Here is a 24,622-nt window from a genome sequence, read left to right on the forward strand (position 1 = left end):
ACTAATTTTTCACACCTATGGAAAAGATGCTCAGTCTTATGGAACAAGATTTTTTGCTGACTTTTCTTTGGGTGGAAACACGAGTCCTTCCTGGAGGAACTTCACGCTTGAGGAAACTCAGCCCTGCTGGCTTTGGAGCCATTGTTTGGGCAAAGAGAGCAGGCTCACCTGGGTTTGTGGTCCCAGTTCATATTACAGTGGCCAGCTGTTTAAAGAAACAACCCATGAAGAAAAGGCAGGTACAAGAAATTATATTCTCCTTTTATTTACACTATAACCATGACCTCAACATGTTTTTGTTAGCTGCAGAGATGCTTTGCGTTGTAAACTGGGCACTTAGACGCAAGACATCCTGTCCAGCTCCGTCAGATCCGGCACTAAGCCACATTTCCCAGACCACGACATCGTCATCCAGAGCAGTGAGAGTGTCTGATTCACACAGCTGTTTATCTACACAATCAAACTCTCCGTTGTCACGGAACTATATATACACCCAGGCTCTCCCAGCGGCCTGCTGCTAGGAGCACAGAGTTTGTCAAATAAAACCCACCAAGTTCGAAAACGTTGTACACACTCTTAGAAGAGATGGCCGTCCATTCCACTGCGGGACTCCAAGCCGCGCAGAAATATTGCACTTGTAAATGAACAAAGGAAAGGATGCAAGGAGTTCCTATTACACAGCAATGCGTCCGCTACAGGAGGTCAATAAATAAACCGAGAGGCGTGTGGGGGGCATGGGGGAGGAACTGGCTCTTGCTGCTCGAGGGGTGCATGGTCACAGACAGACAAAGGAAGTGCCGTTCTGGCCCGTGATCAGGGCCAAGTGCGAGTTCTGCAGGGCCAAGGGAGCACAGCAACGCCACGGAAAGGGGTTTGGTCCAGTTCAGTGTCTCTTGTTGAGGCAAGAAGCCGGTTCCCCCTCGCCCCAAAGCCTCACTGCCCACCGACTTATTACCCCCCAGAACAAAAGACAAAGCTCAGGCCAGTGCTTCACAGTAGTCTCGTGGGAGCTCCCCCCGAGCCACGGCAAAGGGCGTCGTACCGGTGAGATGGCAAGATCCTGAGGAACGGTACAGTGGAACAGTACCAGACTGCTCGGCTCTCCAGCCCCCTTGGCCTCTAGCTCGCTGCCTTGGCCTGTCCACGCGTCCGTTGGCTACAGAGCTATGGCTTCCATGGGTGTGAATCCCAGCAGAAAGGCAGGCTGCTCAGGGGAGACCGCCCCAGTAGAATTCATGTAAACATACAGCTCCCAGTCTGCCCCAGACAGAGTTCTTGGGATCTACAGTGGGGGGCTGGATTTCTTCTGGTTAATTATGTCTAAATACAACTCCGAGCGGAGGAAGCGGGGGTAAGAGTCCTTCTCCATGAGCCCATAGATCCGTTTCTGAGCGAGGTCGAAGCAGCTCCGGGTAATGGTCTGCAGGTTCTCTTTGGTGTGCTCCCGTGTGTAGGAGTCCAGGTTCACCTGCAGAGGGACAAGGGACAGTCCCCGTCAGCTGCGTCCCCATCTAGCCATGCACAGCAGACACCTGGCTCTCAATGGGGAGCCTTTCCAGCCTGGCCTACGCATCACTCAAGCGCCGTTCCAAAGGGCACCATCACCCACTTGGGAAGGGCTTCAGCGGGGGAGACCAGGCACAAACCAGGCATTGGATCTCTCCGAAACGGGAGCCATGGAGGGATCATTTAATGGGTGTCATTAGGGCACCTCCCAGCCACCAGCAGCACTTTACAGGGTGACAAGGTGATGCTAATAGGCCAGGCCCCCCCAGAGCTGACTCCAACACTGACATCAGGCCATGAATGTTTTTGGATGCTACCCTCTAGCCAGTGTGGGCGTCTATTGGCAAACTGAGGCTCCCTGGAATTCGAGCCCACCCTGAAGCCAGCCGCCAGCCTCAAACTGTACAAATGCCCATTTCCTACCCCCAGGGCCTCACGCCTGCCAAGGGGCCCTGGCCATTATCTCCAGAGCAGGCACCAACTGGCGCCTCTCCATCCCCCAGCACACAGTCCCCCCCGACTGCATGGTCTCCTGTGCTCTCTGCCCTTCTGACAGCTGGCATCATGGGCCCCCCATGCACCAGGACCCCGAGCAACATGCTGTGCAGAAGAGAGAGCTGGGAACCGCCCCTCGCCAGGTGCAGCAGGCTGTGCGGCATGCCCCGTTACCTCTTTGCAGGACTGGATAGCAATGTACTCAGCAAAGATCTTCTTGGCCTTGGATATCATCTTGGACTGGGATTTGATCTTCTTGTACTCCTCGCACGCAAGCCAGAACTCCAGGTTCTCCTCGCTGAACTCTGTCCGCAGGAAAGCCCGGAAGGCAGCCAGCCCATCTGTGGGGAGCAGAGACACGGCTCTACTGCCAGGACCCAGCAGCCAGCCTGTGCCAGGCACCCTCAGAAAGCACAGCCCCCCTGGGATCCCACTGACACCCCCTCCTGGCAAACTCTTCCCTCTGCCCTGAGGGAAACAGATGCCTGGGGAGACATCCTCCATTCCAGTCCCTCCACCTCATGTCTACACTCGGAGCTGGAAATGCTATCGCAGCCGGAGAGCTGGGGAAGGGCTGGGGGTCAGTTGTAATGTCTCCTGCCCCCCCGCAAAGTCCTGCCAGGGACAGGAAGGCTGCGGCTGCAGCTGCTCTGATGTGAGAAGCTCACGGAGTGTCCCTGCACGGTGCCCTCACTAGTGCACTGAGGCAAGCGCCTCATCTCAGTGTGGAGAACCGCAGACTGGTCTGGGCATCGGCCTGATCCGCTCCATGTCAACAAGGAGCTGGGCCACGCTGAATGGCCAGCTCTCAGCCAGTATCACAGCAACAAGCATCTCCTCTGAGCCCGGGGTCGGGGGGGGGACCTCTTTCCATCAGACAGTGCCTTCAGCTGGGAGGGCCCACCCCAGCACTGTGGGACGGTGCAGTGTCTGCAGGTGTGTGTATGTGGAAATGCAGCCACCTCTGGGGTGGAATGCAGGGACCGTTATGTGGCCGTGACACCATTTTAGGACAGGAAATGGCAGAAGTTTGCATTCCTAGAGCACCTTCCATCCAAGCTTCTCAAAGTGCTTTTCACACCTTACTGACCTCCCCTCCCAACTCCGACAGGAGATGGAGAGATATCCCTGTCTCCCGTTCCGGAGGGGAACCTGAGACACAGAGTGGAGAGGGACAGAGCTGGGCACAGATCACAGGACCCACAGACCATGTCACTCCCAAACTATCCAGTAACACCCGTCTCCCCCAGCCTAGCTTCTGCACTGGGACAGTCCGACCGGCCCGGGAAGGGAGGAGGTGGAATTTCTAGCACTGCCATTTCTCCAAAGAGGAAGAATCAAGTAACTACTCGGCTCATTTGGCTGGAATTGAAGTGCTGTCCCTCGAGAACACAGTGCCCTCCAGGGCCTGGCCTGCTCCCCAGCCCCACAGGGACCAGAGGGAAGGGGAGTGCCTCAGCCCCACGCGGAGCACTTGGCATGGGAGCCCCCAGAGGGAATCGCAATCTTGCTCTGCCAGCGGAGAGCTCAGGGCTAGCACGTCACCCCCCGAACCCGGGGGGGAGGGAGCAAACACTTACATTTGTGCAGCAGCAGTTTCTCGAGAGATTCCCCCCACTTGAGAGCTTCCTCCGGGGTCGGCCTGCAATGGAAGGGGCCGTTCGTTGGCAAGGCAAAGTCGTGCTCTTGGCTCCTGGGCTGCCCGCGTTGGCTGAACAGCAGCAGCTGCACTGACCCCCAGACATCACCACCCCCTCCCCAGCATGCAGAGACTCAGCATCGGCACCCCCCAGCCAGGCAGTCGCTCTGAGCAGGGGAGAGCTAAGCAGCCTCTCTCCACCCTGTCTCAGGCTCAGACAATGGGCTCTGGCAAGGTGCTCTGCCAGCCCAGGGTGGGGCAGGAGAGAATCAGACACAAGTAGTGCTCTGCTGGCTAGTTGGGTCCTCCTGCGTGTCTGAGCATGTGCTGGTGCCCCAGACTGGGCTCAGGAGGGAGCTCAGTTCCTGGTGTTAGCTACCGCTGGACCAGCTCCCAGTCCCTCTGCACTGAGCCCGGGATAGCAGGGGCCAGCCCTCCAGAGCCAGGGCTTTGAGCACAGACAGCATCTCCTGGGGAGCCCTGCCATGAGTGAGCGGGGCAGGAGAGGGAGTTGTTCTCCGAGGGGCTACCCAGGGGGCGCTGTGCAGGGGGCACCTGTCCCTCCCGGCTCACAGATCTGCGTAATGCCCTAGCTGACGGGTGGGCAATAATCCATGCGGGGCAGCTGTGCTGGAGCTTTCAGCTGAGCCCGGTGCCTTTCGGAAGCTGCGTGGTAGCTCAGCCACAGGTCATGGGGCTTGGAGCAGGACGCACTGGGGGAGGTTCTCCGGCCTCTGTGAGGCAGGAGGTCAGACCGGAGGGTCAGACTTGTCCACTGGGGCCTTAACATCTAGACCTTCTGGCTAGCCAAGGCAGCCTGCCCCCTGCTGCCATGGGCGGGGGACAGCAGCTGGCACCCACTCAGAGCACAAAAGTTTAAAATCCATCCCTCTAGGTCAGGCTATGGCCTGGGACTTGGGGCAGTGGGGCTGTTCCTGCCCTCCTGGCTGGGTGCTGGGTGTCCTGGGGACACCCGGTCAGTGCGGCTGCTCCCATGGCAGCCTGTATTCTAACCCCCCTGTGGTGTGGAGGTGTCACAGTGCTGCGTGCAGGCACGCACACACACACACACACACACCCTCACTCAGAGAGGGCCCAGCAGAGCAGCTCTGGCAGCCCGGTGCCTCCCACCACCAGTACCTACTTGAGGGATTTCATTGCTTTGTCCAGCTTGCTGATGGGGTTGGCTCCTGGAGACTCGTTTCGCCGTCGAAATATCCCCAGTCGGTTCTTCATGTCTTTGGCCCTAGAGAGAAGAGCAGGTTTTAGTGCCCAGGGTGGTGAGGGCTGGGGACAGGGACCCAGAGCAGCGGCCCCATGTTCTCACTCAAGGCAGTTGTTTCTGGAGCCTGCTGCCAGAGGGTGGCTGACTGCTCAAGGACTTGAGCAAGTTTAGGGCACAGTGCGAGAGCTTCCCGCACGGCCCGGAGCAGGAGAGACGGAGCAGCCGGGGGCCAGCCTAACCAGGTGCAGCCCTCCCTTGCATGTCCCAGCGCACACCAACACCTACTCCTTCATGGTGTGCCGGCGCGGCAGGTTCCCGCTGCGTGGCCGGGGCATGCCCAGCAGCATGTCCGAGTGGAATTCCAGGGGCTGGGGCTTGGAGAGGTCTCGGAGGAAGGGCATGGCTGCCAGTCAGCCCTGCCTCGGGCAGTGCCCCCTCTCCAGGCAGCGAGCCCACGGAGGGACCCCGAGCCTGGAGTGCAGCTCCCCGGCTGGCAGCAGGTCGGCGAGCGACCGGCCTGGCCAGAGGCTGCAAGAGCTCTGCGCTGCGCTCTCGCCCGGGGCCAGCGAGCCAGGAAGTGGGAGGGACCAGGCCGGAGGAGCGGGGAGCGCTCCGCGGAGTGACTGAGTCAGGGCGGTGTCAGCGCCAGCTGCGCACAGCCCGGCACAGGGGCTGCAGCTGTTCCTGACGACTCCGCAGCCGGTTGCTGTGGCAACCAAAGGAAGGTGGGAAAGGCAGCCCTGCGGTAGGACAGTGGGGCTTTGCAAGAGCGGGGAAAGGCAGGCAGGGATTTACGAGGAGCTATTTATAGAGTGCAGGCATCCTCAGGAATGCCGGGGCACCAGAGGGCTGGCAAAGCACAGGGCCCTCACCCAGAACAGGCAGAGACAGCCATGCAGATGTGGCATTAGCCTCCAGCAAGAGCACCACAAGGGCTTTGGGGCAGCCAAGATCTGTGTGAAAGGGCCTCAGCTTGTTGCCCTTACTCAGACATCGACTTGCCTGAGTTACACAAGTCCTCAGGGCAGCCAGGGGCTTGGCTCACCGTGGTGCTGGGTAGATCACAGGGAGGGACATGGGGAGTCGGTGGAGAACTGCTGGACTTGGCTAGGGAAAACAGCTAACCCTCCCAGCTGTTCACTCCATGTGCAATGTGATCTATTTGGGGTTGGTCCTGCTTTGAGGTCTCTTCCAACCCTGAGAGTCTCTGATTCTGTGCAACCTCCCCACGGGAGAGAGACAGGGAAAGCCCCAGAGCTGTGCATGGGCCACAGGGGTTTACATACACTCTGCCCTGGGAAGGCCAGAGAGGACTTCGGCAGCCATTTATACAAACCACTGATTGGTAGTTTCTAAACTAAGGCCAAGGCCGCCTTGAGTTGAACAGGCTTTAGCTAACTACTGCTGGGCTGTCCGGTTAAAGCGGACAGGCCCATGCAGCCATGCTGGGGAGGGCATGGAGTGGGAAGCACTAGCCCAGGGTGGGGGGTGATCTCCAGGCCCTGCACCAGCACGGCCCAGTCATGTGGCACACTGCGCGGCCCAGGGTGTGGGTCTGATTTGCAGGGTGGCTCAGGGAGGGGATTGTTGCACCGAAGCAAAGGCCGTCCCTGCCAGTGGAGGAGATCCAGGCCCTTGTGACACTTTCCCCACCCATCTCTCTGCCACCTGCCTGCCCTCAGGACAAGGCACAAGCTAGGTCTTTGTCCCATGAAGATAACAAAAGGCAAGTAACCGAGCAGCCGGAGCCAGGGCTGTGTGTTCTGTCCAAGGGCTCTGCACAGCGCCCATCGGCACTGTATTTCCTGAGCTGTCCTAGACACAATCCCTCTTCACAGAGTCTCCCAAGCCCTGACTATGGTGCAGGCGTCTAGCTGTGCAGATGGCAGCTTGGGGAGTCCCCAGTGGGTCAGCACAGGACAGTAGCCACTAAGCAGCAGCACATCTGCCCAGTCACTGCGGAGAGTGGCTAGGCAATGGCAGAGAGAATCCAATGCTCAGGGGACCATGGCTCAGAATAGCCTGGTGGGGACCTGGCCACCACCCAATCCACAGGCTCTCCAGCCCAGGACAGGGGCTCAGAGAAGAGACTCTCCTGGAAAATGGGTCTCTTGTCTGAATGACAGGTGGCTTAGCGCTCAGCCCTACAGGGAGCTGCGCACTCGGGCCCCAATCAGCCAAACACGTATGTACATACTTGGCTTTAAGCTCCTGTGATGTCCATTAACTTCAAAGGGCCTCGTCAGACACCTAAAGTTAGGCGCGTGTTTAAATACTTTGCAGGATAGAGGTTAGAGTGCTCAGCGCCTTGCTGAATGGAGCTCGCAGTGGCCAAGGCTGGGCAGTGACTCGGGCGCTTGCCAAGTATCAGTCAGAAAGCAACGTGGGAAAACAGGGTCTAAACAAGGAATCTAGCCCTCAAATGCCATCTGTCTCCTATTACAGCACTCCCAGGAATGCTAATGCCTGAGTGCCATTTTCCAAGAGAGAGCCACACAACCCTACACATCTCAAACCCACAATTGTAGCCATGTTCTTAACTTAGTAACTCAGTGGTTATTCCTCTGCAAAATCATCCCCTGCCGTTTGCATTGGCAGTGTTCTTGAGAAGGTTACAAGCACTCTGGTATTTACAAGCACACATACAGAGAGCATGTGAACATAACCATGCACAAATACCTACATATCAGCATAGTGCAAATCTCTGTCTATAAACGGCTCTGTATTCTCCTGCCTGAGACTAAGCAGTTCGAGACAGCTCCAGGTGACTTTTCTATCGAGCACATGCAAAGAAACAACACCTGATGAGATTCCACATTTACTAACTGCAAGAGACAACTGTCCTTTGTTTTCCTTGCACATAACTGCAGACACACAACAGAAACAGCCCTCACCATCACCAAGGCTGCATCAGCTGGAGAAATCCACAGAACTGAGCTGCCGGGTCCCCAGTGGATTATTCGCCTTATGGAACATAGCAGCAAAAGTGACAGCTTGTAAGAAAACTCTTTTCTCTTTGATTTTGGGGCTAGCAACTCTTTTCAAAACCACAAGGACCTAGAAGCAGTCATGCCCCGGATATTCTGGTTTAGGACAGTCTCGCAAGTCTGAAAGTGAAGTTCTACCATTCATTGAAGAAAAAGAGAGAGGGTCAGAGATTCTCATTGCCTGGGCATCTCTCAGCTCCTCACAGCAGCCCTACACCCCATCTCTCAGTGCCCGTGCAGTGCAGCCACCCACTGCATGCCAGCCTGCCTGGCACTGCTGCAATGCCACCTCCAGCACCCGCACACACACAAAGACCACAGCAAACAGCATCACGTCAATTCCTCTGCCCTCCTGGGCTCTGGGCCACCACCCACAACTGGGGAAGAAATCCTACCTTTCCAGGTACTTTTCTGAAAAGTCCACCATGGTGTGGTACATTGGGAGGCGTCTGTGGGCGAGCAATGGCTAGAGGTGTGCCCTGGGCTGGGGAAGAGAGCAGAGTGCCAGCTCTCAGCGGCCGGCACCAGAAATACTCCACGTGGACTGACTGCAAACGAGCTAGTCAACCAATAGCAGGGCAGCACAGCGCTGAGACGCTCCACAGTGAATCTGCCGCTGTCCCAAGGTGAGGAACAGAGGCCCGGCTCTGCAGCTGCCCTTGAGACTCGTCTAAAATGGGAAGCTTCACTAGTCTGAATCCTCGTCTTCCTTCCCAGCCGCACTCATCTGAGCTGGCCTCTCCCAGCCCGTGCAAAGCGGTGGGGCAAGGTCCTGTTGCTCTGCCCGCAGAGCGGGGAGCATGAAAAGCGGATTGTGAAGGACTGGCTTTAAATTCAACTGTCAGGAGGAAATAATCAAAAATGCAAAAACCTGAACCCTTCCACTGCAGTGCCTGCTTCCCCACCCCACGTGGCAACATTGCCCCCTAGTGGCACTCCCACATACTGCTACATTTAAACCACACCGCACAATAACAACTAGCCAAGTCCCCATGGTGGAAGCCTGCAGGGGAGGAAGGAGTGTCCGGTGGCTGTTGATGCTTCCCTACCTCCGGGGGCCCTGCGAAGAGATGGGCACCCCTGGGATAAGAGCACTGCCCACTGAAGTGACCCCTTATGGCTGCGTCAGTCACACATCCGGTAACCAGGCAGATAACTTCCCCACCTGTGGCTGTTTACACGGTAGCTTTCCATCCACACCACACGTGGCACTAATACCTCCCCCCTCACCCCCCAGGTTTCTGTGGCTTCCCCAAGTGATGGTTAAGGAGGACAGAGCCCATTTGCCAGGCCTGTTATAGTGTGCATCTGGTCACACCTTTGCTTTTCAAATGCAAGGCAGTTTTCCCAAAACAAACCTGTAACGGTGATGATCATAAGTGCATCCTAGGCTTCTTTTCCCACGGCACTGTCTGCACATGTAAGAACTAGAGCCGCAACCAATGTTTCTGTGCAAGGGTCACACTTGTGTGACGTGTAACACTTACAGCTCGGCTTGCAGCATGGCTGCAAACCTGAAAAGGTAGGTGTGTGGGTGGGGGGAGGGGACGGGTTTGGGTTTCAGCTCTAGACCAGCCTGGTTAGCTTCCCTCGCTGGCCTGCCTCATTCTTCTGCATTCATTGCTGGGAGTCCTTAGCAGTTCTTACAGGCCTGGGTCCTCCCTGGGATATTAACAGCAGCAGCTGCAAGCTTCCTTGTCCTCTCCCTGCATGGGGCCAGCAGGAAGGAGGCCCCAGCTCAAGTTTCACTCACTCTAAATGTCCTTTTTCTGACCTCTACTTCCCTGCCGCCCAGGGAATCCTGTGTTCCACGGGCCCCAGCAGCAAGAGGGCCTATAAGAAACCCATCAAGAAAGAAACGAGCCCCTAACATCTCCCATCCCTACCCTAGCTGTTTGCTACCGGCCCTGCACACTGCCTCCAGTACGCACTCCCACACACTCCTTGGGGGAGGTCCAGTTTCCTTCAAGGATAGTCAGCCTTTAGCTACGAATCTAAAGGGAGATCTTACTGCGTTCTGTCCCAACCACTCCCTTCCCACCGTGTTACTGAGGGCAAGGAAGCGATGGTCATACAGCCGCAGAGCTCTGTCCGGCCCACCAGTGCCCCAGCCCAGACAGAGCACAGTCTCATTATTTCAAACACAGACAGATCACAGCGTAAGACCTGAGTGGCATCCTGGGGGCAGTGCAGCCACCCACGCAGCACAGGTGGGACAACGCTCTGACCCTGACTTCGTGTGCCACTTACAAGTTTTTGCTCCTTTTCTTGCAGGAGGCCTCGTCCCCATCCTCACAGCTGCACTCGTTGTCTGTTCCGCTGAGCTGCAGGGGGAAATACAAAAACACTGTCTACATCATGGTGCCAGTGTGTGCCCTGCGCCCCCAAGGGGCACCGCGTGCCTCCCGCTCCCACTGGCAAGGCTTTTGGGGCCTGTGGTCCAGGGGCTGGAGGCTCCTCTAGCCAGGCAGGGGGAAGGAGCCTTTGCCAGCAGAGACATTGTGAGCATGGGGAGGCAAGCATGAGTTCTGTGCAGATCCCCGGCCCGCCCCAAAGACTGTTGAGCCAAGGGCCAGCTCCTCGGACTGGGGCGCAGGTCAAACACACAGTGCAGGTGGCCTGGGGCAACGGCTGTCCCAGGCACAGTGAGAGGGTCCCCACCAGCTCCAGCATCCTCCGGGGTGGCACAAAGCACAGCGCGCAGCTCATCTGGTCACGCTCTCAGGGTCAGGCCTGGCCCAGGTCCAGCCAGCTTCATCCCTACTCAGCGCCACAGGCCTCTCCACCATGCTGGGAAGGGGCTGCCCTTGAGCGACGCTGGCTGGCAGGGAGCGCCCAGAGGGTGGAGGTGGTGCAGGGCTGGGGATACCAGCCCCTCTGCCCCCCTGATTGGTCTGGGGGGGGCAACCATGCAGCAAAGAATGGCCGCAGCCCCTGCCAGCCACTGGAGGGACAACACAGCAGAGAGTCCCCCACTCCCCCCCGCCCCACCGGTCGCTGCCCCCCCCCCCCCCCACAGGCCTCCTGACCCCCCCCCCCCCCCCAGACCCCTGCCCCACCCCCGCCCCACAACAGGCCTCCTGACACCCCCCACCACAACAGACCTCTGCCCCACCCCTGCACCANACAGGCCTCCTGACACCCCCCACCACAACAGACCTCTGCCCCACCCCTGCACCACAACAGGCCTCTGCCTAGGATTACCATATTGCAGACCTGGAAAAAGAGGACACTCCAAGGGGCCCCAGCCCCGCCCCAACTCCTCCCCTTCCCCAAAGTCCCCGCCCCAACTCCACTCCCTCCCCTGAACGCTCCACCCCCTGCTCCTCCCCCTCCTCTGCTTCCCGCGAATCAAATGTTCGCGGGAAGCCTGAAACAGGCAGGCAGGCAGCAGGTAAGCTGCAGAGAAGCTGACTATGGGGGTTGCGGGGGAAGCTATGGTGCCGAGCACCCCTGTCGCTGGGCCCCCCAGGCGGGGGGTGAGGTGACACCCCCACGTGCCCTGGGCCAGGCCGAGCCCGGGTCCACATCCCTTTAAGAGCGGGAATGGGCTGAGCCGAGCCGGCAGGGGGTGGCTCCGCTCCCCACTGCAGGCTGATGCCGGAGCTTGGGCTGAGAGCCCCGCTCGTCTCCTGCACCAGCTCCAGGCGGGGCTTTCCTGCGGCTCCCCCAGTCCCCCAAGGCCGGTAGGGGGAGTTGCTTGAGGCAGGGCAGGACCCGGTGGTGCCGAGGGCTGAACAGACCCAGCAGAGCAGTGAGGGGGAAGCTGGGGAAGGGGTGGCCGCTTTTGGGTCTTTAAATAGCCGTCCGGGGGGAAATCCCGGACATTTTTAGCTTTTTACAAATTCCCCCCGGACGGCTATTTAAAGACCCAAAAGCCGGACATGTCCGGGGAAACCCGGGCGTATGGTAACCCTACCTCTGCCCCACCCCCGCACCACAACAGGCCTCTGCCCCACCCCCGTACTATAACAGGCCTCTGACCCCCACCAAATGAAATCCCCCACACAACAAGCCTCTGCCACACACACCCCAACAACCATCCCCGCACCACAACCTCACCACTACAACAAGCTTCCCGACACCTCCCCATGCCACAGGCCTCTTCCTCCCCACACCCCAACAGGTCTGCTGACCCTCCCCCAGCTCGTAGGGGCCCCAGTCAGGGTGCAGGCCAGACCCAAGATCTCTCACGCACACCTCCCAGCACAGGAAGTTCACCGGGGGGCTGAGGTGAGAGGCCTCAGAGGTTGGAACAGCTCCCCCGGCCCAAAGGGAAGTGCCAGGCCTCTCAGTCCTCTGGCCCCGGGGCAGGCCCTGCCGCTGGAAGGAAGGTGAGTAGCAGGTGGAAGTGAGCAAATGACCCAGCAGGCACCGTCACTGTCAGTCCTTCCCTACCTCCAGCACAGACCCGTTAGCGGGCCAGACCCGGCCGTGCTGCCAGCTCCCAGCGCTCTGCGGAGAGGCTGAGGTGGCTGCTGTGCCCCGAGGAGCCAGCACAGGGATTGTAGCGAAGTTCGGACGGCTGTGAGAAGGCAGCCGGGGAGACCGGGGAGAAGCATGCTAGCTGGATGTTGCTGCTAAAATGATCAGCGGTGAAGCAGTTAATGCTGACATTTAAACAGTCACCATTAGGTCTGGTTAACTCCAATTGACACTATGGGGCAGGAGACAGCTATCAGAGCTGGGGTTACAGGCTGTCTGCAGACTCAGGGGTACGTTCAGGTCATGAAGCTGAGATTTTCGAACCCAGCTCTGCCGTAAGGGGTGAATTCACAGCCACTGAAACACAGCTCCTGGGAACAGCCAAGCACCTCCTGTGGGCTGGGTGGGAGCTCAGCCCTTCACCCCGTCTGTTGCTTTTCCACACCACACTGCTCTCTCACCAGGGACCACTGTCTCCTCCCCGCAAGAACCTGCTGCAAAGATCACAGCACACCTAGAAGCTCCGGGGGCTTCTGATGATACCAGGTAGGCTGCTGCATGAACAAGATATTGGAGTTGTTCCGTCCCTGGAGCGATACATGGAGACAGCCTTTCTTGCAGGCCTGGGAGGACGTTGTATCAGTATTGTGCCAGGTGTATCTAACCCCTGAGAAGCTTCATCACATACAGCCAGACTAGCCCTTCAGCATTGGGAGCCATGATGAGCACAGCTGTAGGTCCCGTGTGTGTTGATCTTATCCGAATACCGGGGGACAGGGAGAGCAAAGGTCCCGTAACTAAAGGATGCATTCCCCGAAGCTTTCCAAGGAGATGCTGCATTGCAAAGCCTCGCACAGGCCAGCCAGGCAGATTCACCCCAGTCAGAACGACCGAACAGTCATGGCAAAGTAGAGGACTGGGCTTGCGTTAAGGATGGCCACAGGGTGGGGTAACGGGGCCCCAAAGTTCCAGTGAACCTAGGTCCAGCATGCTGCCCTGCCGTCCAGCCCTGTGTGACAGCCGCAGTTACACGGTGTTAAGGAGACGGCAGAAGCAGAACTTGCACTCGGTCCATCCTTGTCTGTGCAGACGCAGCCAAGCTAGCAAAAGCCCAGACGTGTCAGCAGCCCACTCACCCACTTCCCTCTCCTTGAGGTAAAGACAAGAGCAGCAGCCTCTGGAACCTGCATATATTTAAATTAGCCTTGGAATAAGCACACTGAGGCCCAATCCTGCTCCCCTTGGAGTCAGTGGTAAAACTCCTGCTGACAACAGGAGCGGGACTGGGGCCTGGTACATGAGGGGTCCCAGCTGCGCAGGCACTAGTCTAAGGGATCCAATTGTAGAAATCCTGCTATTTCAAACCAGGCACCCTGGAGAACTCACCACTGCACCCTGTCCAGCTCGGCTATTTCTGCATGGCTGGGAGGGCCTTGCAAAGCGCTAGCTAAGAAAACGAACTCCTGCCCGAGAAAACCAGCTCTGGGAAATGCACACCATCCCGCTCACCACTGGGGCAGGGAGAGAGTCACGGCCACATCCGCTGCCAAGCGCACGCTGCTCAGGGTGGGGGCTCTGTGGCCTGGTTCCTCATTGCGGCGGGCACCTCCCCAGTGAAATCCATGGAGCCCCAGGCCAGGTCCTGCTTACTTAGCTCTTCCCATGCAAAGCCTGGTTAGCAGCAGCCCATCTTGAGGCAGGGGCACAGATGAGGAGCCTGCAGCTGCATCAGGTGAGGAGGCCGGAGAGGCAGGTCCAGCTGCTAGCAGAGCTTGGAGGTGTCAGCCAAGCCAGCCCTAGGGCAAGTCCCAGCCCTCCCCAGCCTCCACACGCTGCGGAGGGTCAGCAGCCTCTGCGGGAGCTCCTGTCATTCAGGGTCCTGGAAGTCCTGGGAGATCTCTCTGAGGATCAGCTGGGCTTTCCCAGGGAGCTGGCTTTGCCTTTCTCCCCTCAGCACATCAGCTTGGCGCAGAGCACCAATGTGTAGCCATCCCGTTCGGCCGGCGTGTGACCCCAGAGGGGGGCAGGGGATGGAGTGTAGCAGCCCTGAGGCCTGGCCGTGCTCCAGCCATCAGAACCACAGCGTGGCCTAAGCAGGACCCGCCAACAGCTGGCTGCCAATCGCTGGAGGTGACTTTTAATACATCTTGGAACACGGGGCAAGTCCCAGAGGACAGGCAAAGCTAACGTGCCAATATTTAACAGCGCGAGGGGGCTGGCCTGGGTAACCCCAGGCCACATTGATAACGAATTCAAGGATGACAGCACAGTTCTGCCCTTGAAAATCTAGGAATTCACATGCCCTGCTGGGAAGCAGCTCTTAATCCATGCTACAGGGAGGGCCACGTGGCTCCTCTTCCCAAAGGGCAGTCTGGGAACCAGGGCCTGATCCTGGCCACAGCTGTGGGCACATCGGGGATGGTCTCACGATGTAGACCCAGGAAAGCCACAGGGAAGCCCATGCTCCCAAGGGGCAGTTCAGCCCTTCCCCGCCCGGTGAATGCTGAATCGGGGGCACCTGGCCTGGCATTTCCTAGAAATCCTGGAGCAGCTTCAGAGCAGCGTCCCTGCGTGTGGGTGGTGGGTATAACAGGCCAGGGGAGGCTAAGGCTCCACTGCTGTATGCCTGGCCTGCGCTCCGCCTCTTCCCATCCCTGCTCCACCCCTTCCCCGAGGCCCCCACCGCCCGCTATCCCTCATCTCCTCCACTCCACCCCCCACGCCGGAGGTCCCCGCCACTCACCGGGTCCCTCCTCCCCTCCACCCCGTCCCCGCGAGACCCCCCTACCCACCACGTCTCTCCTCACCCCCTCGACCCTGCAAGACCCCCCACCCACCCACTGCATCCCTCCTCACTTCCCCCACCCTGTGGGGGTGGAGGGACATGGCGGGTGGGAGGAGCTTGCAGGGGGAGGAGGAGGAGAGGAGGGACTGGGCAAGTGGCGGCAGGGGGACCAAGTGGGGGAGAGGGCGGGGCCTGGGTGGGGCTGTGGGCAGAAGAGGCGGGACAGGGAGCCGGCCTCCCCCAGTGGACCCCTGCGTAGGGTTGCCAACTCTGAGTGAAGCTATTCCGGGAGATTTTCTCCACAACATGTTGTAATTTCATTATCTTAAAATATCCTATTAAAGTCTCCCAGATTGCTTTCAATAGTCACCAAGAGATCGATGCTGATTCTGGGAGACTCCAGGGCAATCCTGGAGGGTTGGCAACCCTGCCGCCCTGCATCTGGCCCACTGAGCCCTGCCAGTTGTCTCAGGCTCTGAGCAGGATACAGCTCCTCCTGGCCACGTGAATAGATCTGCCCCTGGTTCTGGCGGCTCGCTTTGCGGATGCCCCCGCACCTCCTCCTCCTCCAGGACCCAACTGCCTCGGCCTGGGCGCCCACAAATGCAGCCCCAGCAGCACTCACCACCTGGGGAAATGTGGCCTTAGGGCTAGAGGGAGGGCAATGCCCAGAGAGCAGGCTGTCCGTCTCCTGCCCTTCTGTGCCCACAGCGCCAGCACTGACTGCAGCAAACTGCAAATCTCACCCACGCCCGCGTCCGCACTGACAGACAGGATGGCTTGGGTAGGAGGGCCGTGCCGTGTAGGCTGCCCCCTCAGGGCTGGCTGAGCCAGTTCCCCCAGCTGAGCCGCAGCACCACGCAGGACTAGCGCACGCTTTCCAGGATTCCCGGCACCCTGGCCCTACCGTGGGAACATGCTCCCCAGCCCAGCAGCCCCGGGACTTCCTTCCATTCTAAGCTTGTGCTTCCGGAGCTTATCAGCCCCGAACAATGCAGCCCTCCAATAACACAGCCCTGGCGAGTGACTGCAATCTGGGCGACTTGCAGCCCTGGGAACGTTTCCTTCCATTGTCGGGAAAGCCTCCACTTCCGCATGCAGACAAAAGGCAGACAGCATCCTAATCTCAGCCCCAAACGTCTCACAGCTCCCACCCACCCCCTCTGAATCCCAGCACCAGGCAGGCAGGGGAGCAAGAGAGCTCTGGGGACCAGACACAAAAGGGTTAAAAGGGACCTGTGCACACTGTGCAGACAGGGAACTTTGGGAGTTTAGGAAGAAAACACCTTGAGGTTTCTGGTAGCAATGTGCAGACAGAGACACCCCCCCTCCCACTATGGAGGATTCTGGGTAGTGCAGTCCAAGAGGCATTTCCTGTTCTTGGTAGTATTATAATTAGAACTACCACTAGAGGGCACTCCGTAGGCAGGTTACATGGGGTTTTCTAGTCCCTGTTAAACCCCTCAGCAGTGGGCAGAAGATACCCCCAAACAAGCTGCTCCAAGGGCCCTGGGTGCCTCTCTTCCCTTTTCTGCTGCACACCTGCCCCCTCAGACAGGGCGTGTGCCCACCTCTAGCGGCAGCATTCAGGGCTGAGCCCTGGGCTTGGTCAGCCCATCACAGCAATTCATCCCTATTAGGAACCACAATGTGCTTCAGCTTCCATAGGAAGAGTGGCTTCCCCCAGTGGCATGGCAGCAGGGACCGGCTGGAGATGGGCTCATCCACCCTGCTGTATCTCTGTGTAGAAAGGAGAGCAACAAGCTCAGAGCTCGGGGAGCTGGCCAGAGCCACTGAAGGTCTCCTGGGAGGCATGGGGCAGGGAACGCCAGCCTGCAGGCTGTGGGGCGGCTGTTCCCCAGGCCCTGCGCAGTCCCCAGGAGGGTCAGCGATAAGAAAAGAAGGGAGAAAACTACCCCAAGCCTAACTCCATAGTCCCCAAATGAGAAGTGGGCAGACTCCATTTCCCCACATTTCCCCTCGACTACATTAGTGCTCCCTGGCCTGCACCCCACCCGACCCCCCTCAGCCCCCCCCATGAACCAGTGGACGGGGGTCAGATCGGGGCAGGTACCCTGGGCTGGGGTCTGCAGGGTGACTGGGCTGCGGCTGGAATCAGAGGGTGAGAAAGGACAGATGCTCTGAGTGGGGCAGTTTCCTTTACTGTCTGCTGGCACTGACCCAACGCCGGGCCTTGCCATGGCAATGAAATAAACAGGCATGCCAGGGAATCTGGGCCGGGCAAGGTGTGCCACCCTCAGGCTCTTGAGAGTGCCTTGGGGTGCCCCAGCCATCCTGCCATCCCTCCCCCTCCTCTCCCCCTTGCCATGCAGCTACTGAGGCAGAGGGGGCAGAGCCAGCAGAAAAGCTGCCCGGCCCGGTTGACAGAGTCACCGAAAGATCGAGTGGCCACCCTGGCCCCTGCCTCCAGACACACTCAGAGCAAATCTTCTGGGGTCGAAGGAGCTGTGGGGGCAGAGCACGGGGCACTGACCAGCCTGCAGCAGCCGCTGCTGAGGCCTGCACACCACCACTTCCTGGGCAGCCAGGGGAGAGATCCTGCAGGTCTGCGAGCGCAGTGGACCTTGCCACACACACCCACAGCACGGAGTGAGCCGTGAGAAACAGAGATCAACTGTGCGCGGGAGGAGGGACTGTCGTGCCCTAGGAGCAGCAGCTGTGGGGAGAAGGTGCTTATGGTGCCCCCTGCCCCGGCTCTCTGTTTTTTTATTTATTATTTTGTCTGTGTCTCCCCCACTAAGCTGTGGTGATAGCTCAGCTAATACACAGGGCTCACTGCCCCTGATGTGCCATAGGCTCCACCTGACCCAGGACCCTGGGAAATAGCCCCCAACCAGGAGGCCGTTGCTGATTAGCACAGTTGCCCACTAGTGGGCGCTCTCGCATTGAGCAAGCAGGACGGGGGTCTCTGACCCAGACCCAGCAGTTCTCCTGAGTGGCCTTTGGCACCGGGCTGGGGTTTGATCCATAGCCCATTGCAGCTCTTCTGAGCATGGGGCGGTGGGTGGGCAGCAGGGGGTTCAGGCCACAGCACTAGAGCCGGAGACTGTCCAGTCACAGCACTGCATGGGGCGCTCGGGTCCAGTCGGTCATGAGGAGCCAGTCACCAGGCTGACCCCTGGCCCTCCCCGCTGCACTGCTCCTAGCAACTTCCCTGGAGATCCCTGCTGGCACTGGCTGGGGATTCCCGCCTGCCCCCCAGGAAAGCAGGTGGCGTTGGAGCCACGCTGATCTCCCCAGGCATGCACAGAACGGGGGTGCTGGGCTGGAAACAACGGGATGACAGCGACTAGAGCAACCGCGTGGGCCAGACTGGGAGATCCTGAGAGGTGGCCTGGTAACTGCACAGGGAGCCCCATTGCCTGCAGCCAGCTGTGTCACGGCTCAGGAGCGGACACCAGGGCCCTGCCCAGTTGGACAAGCTACAGCTCTCAGGCCAGGGTGGACCTTGTAACAAGCCCCCAGTGTTGAGCAGTGCTGGGGGGCCACGGTCATGCCTGGGCTCACTGGTGGGACAGAGCGTGACCCCTCCTGCTCCAGGAGCCCAGACCCTATCACCGGAGCCACAGGCCAATGGCTGCCTGTCTGAGGAGCACTCCTCACTTCGCCCAGAAGGGGGCAGCAGAGTCCCACCAGCCCCAGCTGGCTCCCTGCAGGCTCTCACCAGACTGAGCCAAGCATCTCCTGGGGAAACCGGCACTGTGACACCAGGACCTTTCTCAGCACAGCTGGGCCCCTTCTGCCAGATTCCTACCCCCAGCGGGCAGAGCTGCTCCTGGGCGGGCGGGCTGGCGAAGGGGGGGCCCTGGAGCGAACAGGCTGCTTCTCCTGAACCCCCGCGGCAGCCAGGCCCATGCTCACCCTCTGGCCTGAGCTGCCCAGAACACAGGCTGAGTCTGAATGGATGGAGATCCCCCAGAGAGCCCAGCACTGCCCCAGCCCAGAGGGGTCCATCTGCCAGCCCTCAGGCTCTCCGCTCTGCTCTGAGCCAACCCAGAGGAGCCAAGGGCTGCAGGCCTGGGACCCCTCCCCACTGCCCTCTGGACAGGCAGCTCCATGGCTGTTCCCCACGCTGACAGGGCCCCAGGAAAGCTCACCAGGACGGCCGGAGCAGGGGCAGCATCTCCGCACTAAACCTCTGGGGATTAACCTGAGAGAGGCCTGGAGTGAGTCATCGGCTGGCAGCTCCCAGCGGGACGTGCCCCCAGGGGAGAGCGCTGCGAAGGGCTCCCAGCCCCTGCCCAAAACTTTGCCAAGGGCAGGTTCTTTCCTGTAAGTATTTGTTGTGCAACAGAAAACAGCACCCAGCAACTGCCGCACTCCGCTGTGATGGGTGCAGAGCAAGTTCTCCAATGGAGCTCTGCCAGTGCCCCTCAGTCCCTACCCGCAGCCCTGAGCTCCCCCTTCCCAGCTCTGCCGGTGCCCCTCAGTCCCTACCCGCAGCCCTGAGCTCCCCCCTCCCAGCTCTGCCGGTGCCCCTCAGTCCCTACCCGCAGCCCCTGCTAGCCCAGCCCTGAGCTCCTCCATCCCACCTCTGCTGGTGCCCCTCAGTCCCGACCCACAACCCACAGAGAGCATGAACAGGTCTGTATGTGTGTATATATATCTCCTCAATATATGTTTCACTCTATATGCATCCGAAGAAGTGGGCTGTAGTCCACGAAAGCTTATGCTCTAATAAATTTGTTAGTCTCTAAGGTGCCACAAGTACTCCTGTTCATCTAGCAGTGAAGTCATAAGATACTGCTGACATCACCCTCGTTTCCATGGCAATACACTGATGGCACCCACCGAGAGTGGGCCTTGGGTGCAGGATGAGAGCTGGGAAGGGAGGGGGAAGCCGCCTGCGACAATCCAGCGGGGAATCCGAAAGGCTCCACCACAGGAGGCGCTTTGGCACCAGGCTAAATTCTCTCTAAGCTGCGCAGTTGCAGGGCTCAGGGCCTCAGCGCGGAGCTGCCCCGGACTTGCCACGGCCGGGCAGAGGCGCCTCTCCCCTGGCCCCAAGCTGCTGCGGCGAGAGAGGGCTGAGGGGAGTTCTCTCTCCCCACCATAGCCCCTGGGCAGCCTGTACCCCAAACCCCTCATCCCTGGCCCCACCCCACACACCCCACACCCCAACCTTCTGCCCCAGCCCTGAGCCCCCTCCCACACTCCGAACCCCTCATCCCCATCCCCACCTCAGAGCCCGCACCCCCAGTCAGAGCCGTCAGCCCCCCCGCACCCCAACCCTCTGCCCAAGCCCTGAGCCCCCTCCCACACTCCGAACCCCTCATCCCCATCCCCACCCCAGAGCCCGCACCCCCAGCCAGAGCCGTCAGCCCCCCCGCACCCGAACCCTCTGCCCCAGCCCTGAGCCCCTTCCAACACTCCGAACCCCTCATCCCCACCCACACCACATGAATTTTGTTCTGTGCACCAATATGAAGGTGATGTGTCCCCTGCACAGGTCACGGAGGAGCACTTCTGCAGGGCACAGTGGCAGGGCTGTACCTGCCCCTGCAACACTGAGCGGGGAGTCCCGGGTGGGTGCAGGCACGTACGCTGTGTGAGCACGGGACTGAACATTAAACATCCGGATGGGGAGGAAGCTGTTGAGGGGCGGGGATCAGACGGTGCTGCCAGAGGAGCCAGACAATGACATCATTGGCAGAGTCGCCCTTCCCTGTGGGGCGAGGGCTCAGCTCCTCCGTGCCAGGCACCATCAATCTGCTGGGGAGATGGGGCTCCAGGCTGGGGGTCTCTGGTTTCCCGGAGCTAGGTGGGGATCCCCACCTGTCTTGTAGAAGCACTGGTAGCACTGATGCTGGGGGCGGAGGGGCTGGGTCTTATGAGCCCAGGGCTGGACATTGGGGCAGAATTTGCACTGGGCTGCCTGGAGGGGGCACCAAAAACACACCCCAAACCAGCCCAATCTGGAGGAGAGGCACAGCAGCTCCGTGAATGCTGCCCGCTCACCCCACCGGCACCACAGCGGAACCCAAGCTGCCATCTGCCATGCTGCGGCTTGGAGCGTAGCAGGCCAGCCTCAGCCCTGCAGTGAGGGTGGGAGTTTGGGGATGCTGGTGGCGGGTCCTACAGTGCCTGGGCTCTGGAGAGAGCTGGGCTGGGGCCTGGCACTCGGGCTCAGCGAGTGACTTGTCCTCCATGGGCAGGGTGGGCACAGGATGAGGATTGGCGGATGGGCACACAGCACCCCCAGCGGCTGGGTTGCAGGGACACAGGCCTGTCAGCCCGGTGGCAGAAGCCTCAGTGCTTGGGGCCCCATGCCAACCTCCCCAGCTGTGCCCCCTGTAACCCCTGCGGCCAGGGACTGGATCTGCCCAGGGCCATGCAGATGAGGAAGGCATTAGTCCGGCCTCCCCCATTCTCTCTCTGGCTCCAGGCCTGTATCCCCGGGGCACAGAGGGACCCCTCCGTGGGGGAGAGGAGATCAGACCCTGCCGAGATAGCCGTCAGCCCTCCTGACAGCAGGACATCCCCAGAAAGGGAGGGCACCCCCCAGCTCCTCCCCACCGCGAGGGAGAGCAGCCTGGCAAGGGGAGGGAGCGGGGGGCTCTGGCTCACGTACCTTCCTGTGCCCAGAGAAGAGGAGGCCGAGCTGGTGGATGGAGCCCCCGTTCTTGGTGAGCTCCTTCTTGAGGGTCCTGGGCGAGGGCAGTGCCCAGCGGGTCTGGGGGCCCTGGATGTCCAGGCAGTTGAGGGTGGTGTCGGAGGTGAAGCAGTGGCCCTTCGTCTCCTGCAGCAGGCTGCCCTCGCTGTGTGTGCGGCGCCGCAGGGAGCCCTGCACTGTCAGGGTGTAGGTCGGCTCGCAGCCCGATGGCTCAATCATGCTGCAGCGCTTCCCCTCGCTCCTCTCCAGATAGAGCTGGTCACTGTCCTCCTCCTCGTCCTCGTCCTCGTCTTCCTCCTCATCCTCCTCGTCCGTCGGGCCGTCCGCCGTGCTGTCCAGCCGCAACTCCGGGATCACAAAGGCCGGGCTGGAGCCAGGCTGCTCCTCCACACACTCGGCTGCAATCACCACCTTCTCCTCCTGCAGTGGGGCCCCCAGGGCAGCCTCCTTCAACGCCCCCTCTGCTGCCCCTTCTGCGTCCGGGCAGGCATCACCCCCTGCCACCTTCTCCTCCTCAGAGGGCATCACCCTCAGCTCCTCAGTGTCCGTCTCAAGCATCTGCCAGGGAAAGACAGGACAAAAGGGGGGAAACGATAAGCCAAGGGGAGTCAGGGACATCCCCCATGTCTGTGTGCCAAGGGGAGCCAGCAACATCCCCCAGTGTCCCGGGGGAGGGGGCGTACCGAGGTCTCTCGATTTCTAATCCCCCAATATGTTGATTCAGCCCCACTGCTGGATCATTGCCCACAACGGGCTGGGCCAGGCCGCAGCTCTTCCAGCTCTGAAGTGGAGCGTGCTGCCCTCTGCTGGTGTCGGGGGAGGCAGCACTGGGCAATGTCCTTCCAGCCCCAACCACCGACCCACAGAACGAGGGGCCATGATGCTTTATTATCCTCATTACAGCCGGGCCCGGGCCTCCCAACCCCGTCCCTGCTGAGGGCTCTCAGAGTGCCAAGGAGAAGGGGCAGACGATGGCAGGACTGCATCATATAAGAACATAAGAATGGCCGTACCGGGTCAGACCAAAGATCCATCTAGCCCAATAGCCTGTCTACCGACAGTGGCCAATGCCAGGTGCCCCAAAGGGAGTGAACCTAACAAGTAATGATCAAGTGATCTCTCTCCTGCCATCCATCTCCCCTCTGACAGACAGAGGCTAGGGACACCATTCCTTACCCAGGCCTGGACTACCTACACGCCCCCTCAGCCTCAGCACCAGGCCCAAGCCAGGGACCTCTGCTGGCAGCCTGCATGGCCCGGTAGCCCTCATGAAGACACGGCTCTGGAGGGACCCTTGCAGAGCCCACCCAGAACCCAGGGCTTCCCACCAGCCCGTCTGTGCCCACTGACCATCCTCCCAGTCTGTCCCATGAGCCCCACCTCGCCATAGGGCTTGGGCTGCTTGCAAGTGGGGCACCCTCTGTTGCGTGGCAGGGTCTGCCTGACTCAGAGTTCTCTGATGGGTCCCCACGGAGTGCCAGGAGCAGCTATGTCGCCAGCAGGGCTGCTGCTCCGAGCTCGGAGAGCCCTGGCATGGCAGCCCCACTCGGAGAGCTGAAGACACCGGCAGCCACAGACCCTGGGGTGGTGGGGACGAGGCACTGAGAGTGCACGAGGCCAGGCCAGGCTGGCTCGGCACAGTCTGGCTACGGGCACCCGGCACAGGTTCCAGACCCAGATGGGCTCAGCCAGAGCCCATGACCAACAGGCACTGTCCTTACCCTGCATGGCACCCCAGCACCCGCTGTGGCTTGGCTCAGCCTCCCGGAGATCCGGCGGAGCTGGCCTGGCTCTCCGAGCACCAGGGCCAGGCTGCAGCAGGGAGAAGCAGGCAGTGAAACCAGACACACTCGTCTGGCAGCTCCTGCCCCTCCTGCGCCACAGGAACAAAAAGCAAAGGGGAAGTGCCGGCCCCTGTTCATCTGCTGATTGCCCAAGGCTCAGCCCAGCCTGGGCCTGCACTTACAGCCTGCCTTGGGCTGCCACATGCCACTCACTCAGGGCTCCCAGATCCCAGCCCCCTGCTGCCTGGTGCTCCTCCTCTGGGGTTCCCACCCCCCTGCAGCACCGTGGGGCTCTCATGAGCCAGGCCCCAGAAAAACATGGGATCTTTTCAAATGGTCATTGTCAGGTTTGTTCTTCACCTTCTGGTGTTTGAGCCTCGGCCCCCCCAGTTCTGCAGCCAGCAGGGCCAGCCACGGGCTCTCTTTCCCACGGGGAAGGTGAGATTCTCAGGGAACCACAGCTCGGAGCTGGGCTTTGAGACAAACACCCCATAGAGTGAGACCTGTGATCACATCAAGAGAGCAGGCAACACCGAGGTCGTTTGCTGCTGCTGCTGCTGGCTGGCTCTGAGCCAGGGCCCAGCACTCGTGGGCCAGCTGGTGCCACCTTGCCTGGGCATAGCAGTGCTCCAGGACGGTCCGGGATGAGGCCTGGCTTGGGAAAGGGCACAGCTTATCCCCTAGCAGCCTGCAGGCACTAAGAAATCCTCTCTCCTTGGGGCACGCAGCTGGGCGAGTCTGCTGGGAGCCCCCGGTATCAAAGCAACTGGGCGGGAAGAGGTGGGGCAGGGGGGGGGCTGGGGAGAGGGGGGGGGGGGGGGGGGGGCCGGGGGCGAAGCGGGGGGTTGAGCACCCTTGGGACCTGGAGGAAGCCGGCGCCTGTGACTGGGAGGAGTGGAAGATACGCTGGAGGGTAGGGACAGGATACAAAGGGACCAGACAAATTAGAGGATTGGGCCAAAATAAATCTGATGAGGTTCAACAAGGACAGGTGCAGAGTCCTGCACTTACCAGAAGGGGGGGCAAGTGGGGCAATTTGTCCCAGGCCCCGCAGGGTAGGGTTACCATACGTCCGGATTTTCCCGGACATGTCCGGCTTTTGGGGGCTCAAATCCCCGTCCGGGGGGAAATCCCCAAAAGCC

General features: G+C 60.1%; 1 protein-coding gene across 5 annotated transcripts in view; it reads right to left on the bottom strand.

Annotated features, from left to right (window-relative positions):
• Nucleotides 1-249: 249 nt before the first annotated feature.
• RGS3 (regulator of G protein signaling 3) overlaps nt 250-24,622 on the bottom strand; it is a 46,708-nt gene continuing 22,335 nt past the window's right edge. For 2 of the 5 annotated variants that reach the window (XM_034793382.1, XM_034793381.1), the window contains 6 exons: nt 21,655-22,254; nt 10,103-10,176; nt 4,785-4,886; nt 3,582-3,643; nt 2,176-2,342; nt 250-1,468 (listed from right to left, as the gene is read on the bottom strand). In XM_034793382.1, coding sequence (XP_034649273.1) covers nt 1,283-1,468; nt 2,176-2,342; nt 3,582-3,643; nt 4,785-4,886; nt 10,103-10,176; nt 21,655-22,254 — 1,191 coding nt within the window. In that variant the 3' untranslated portion in view covers nt 250-1,282. The other 3 variants (XM_034793383.1, XM_034793385.1, XM_034793384.1) reach the window with 3 other exon arrangements.

The sequence above is a fragment of the Trachemys scripta genome, chromosome 17 (assembly GCF_013100865.1).
Source record: "Trachemys scripta elegans isolate TJP31775 chromosome 17, CAS_Tse_1.0, whole genome shotgun sequence".
NCBI lineage: Eukaryota > Metazoa > Chordata > Testudines > Emydidae > Trachemys > Trachemys scripta.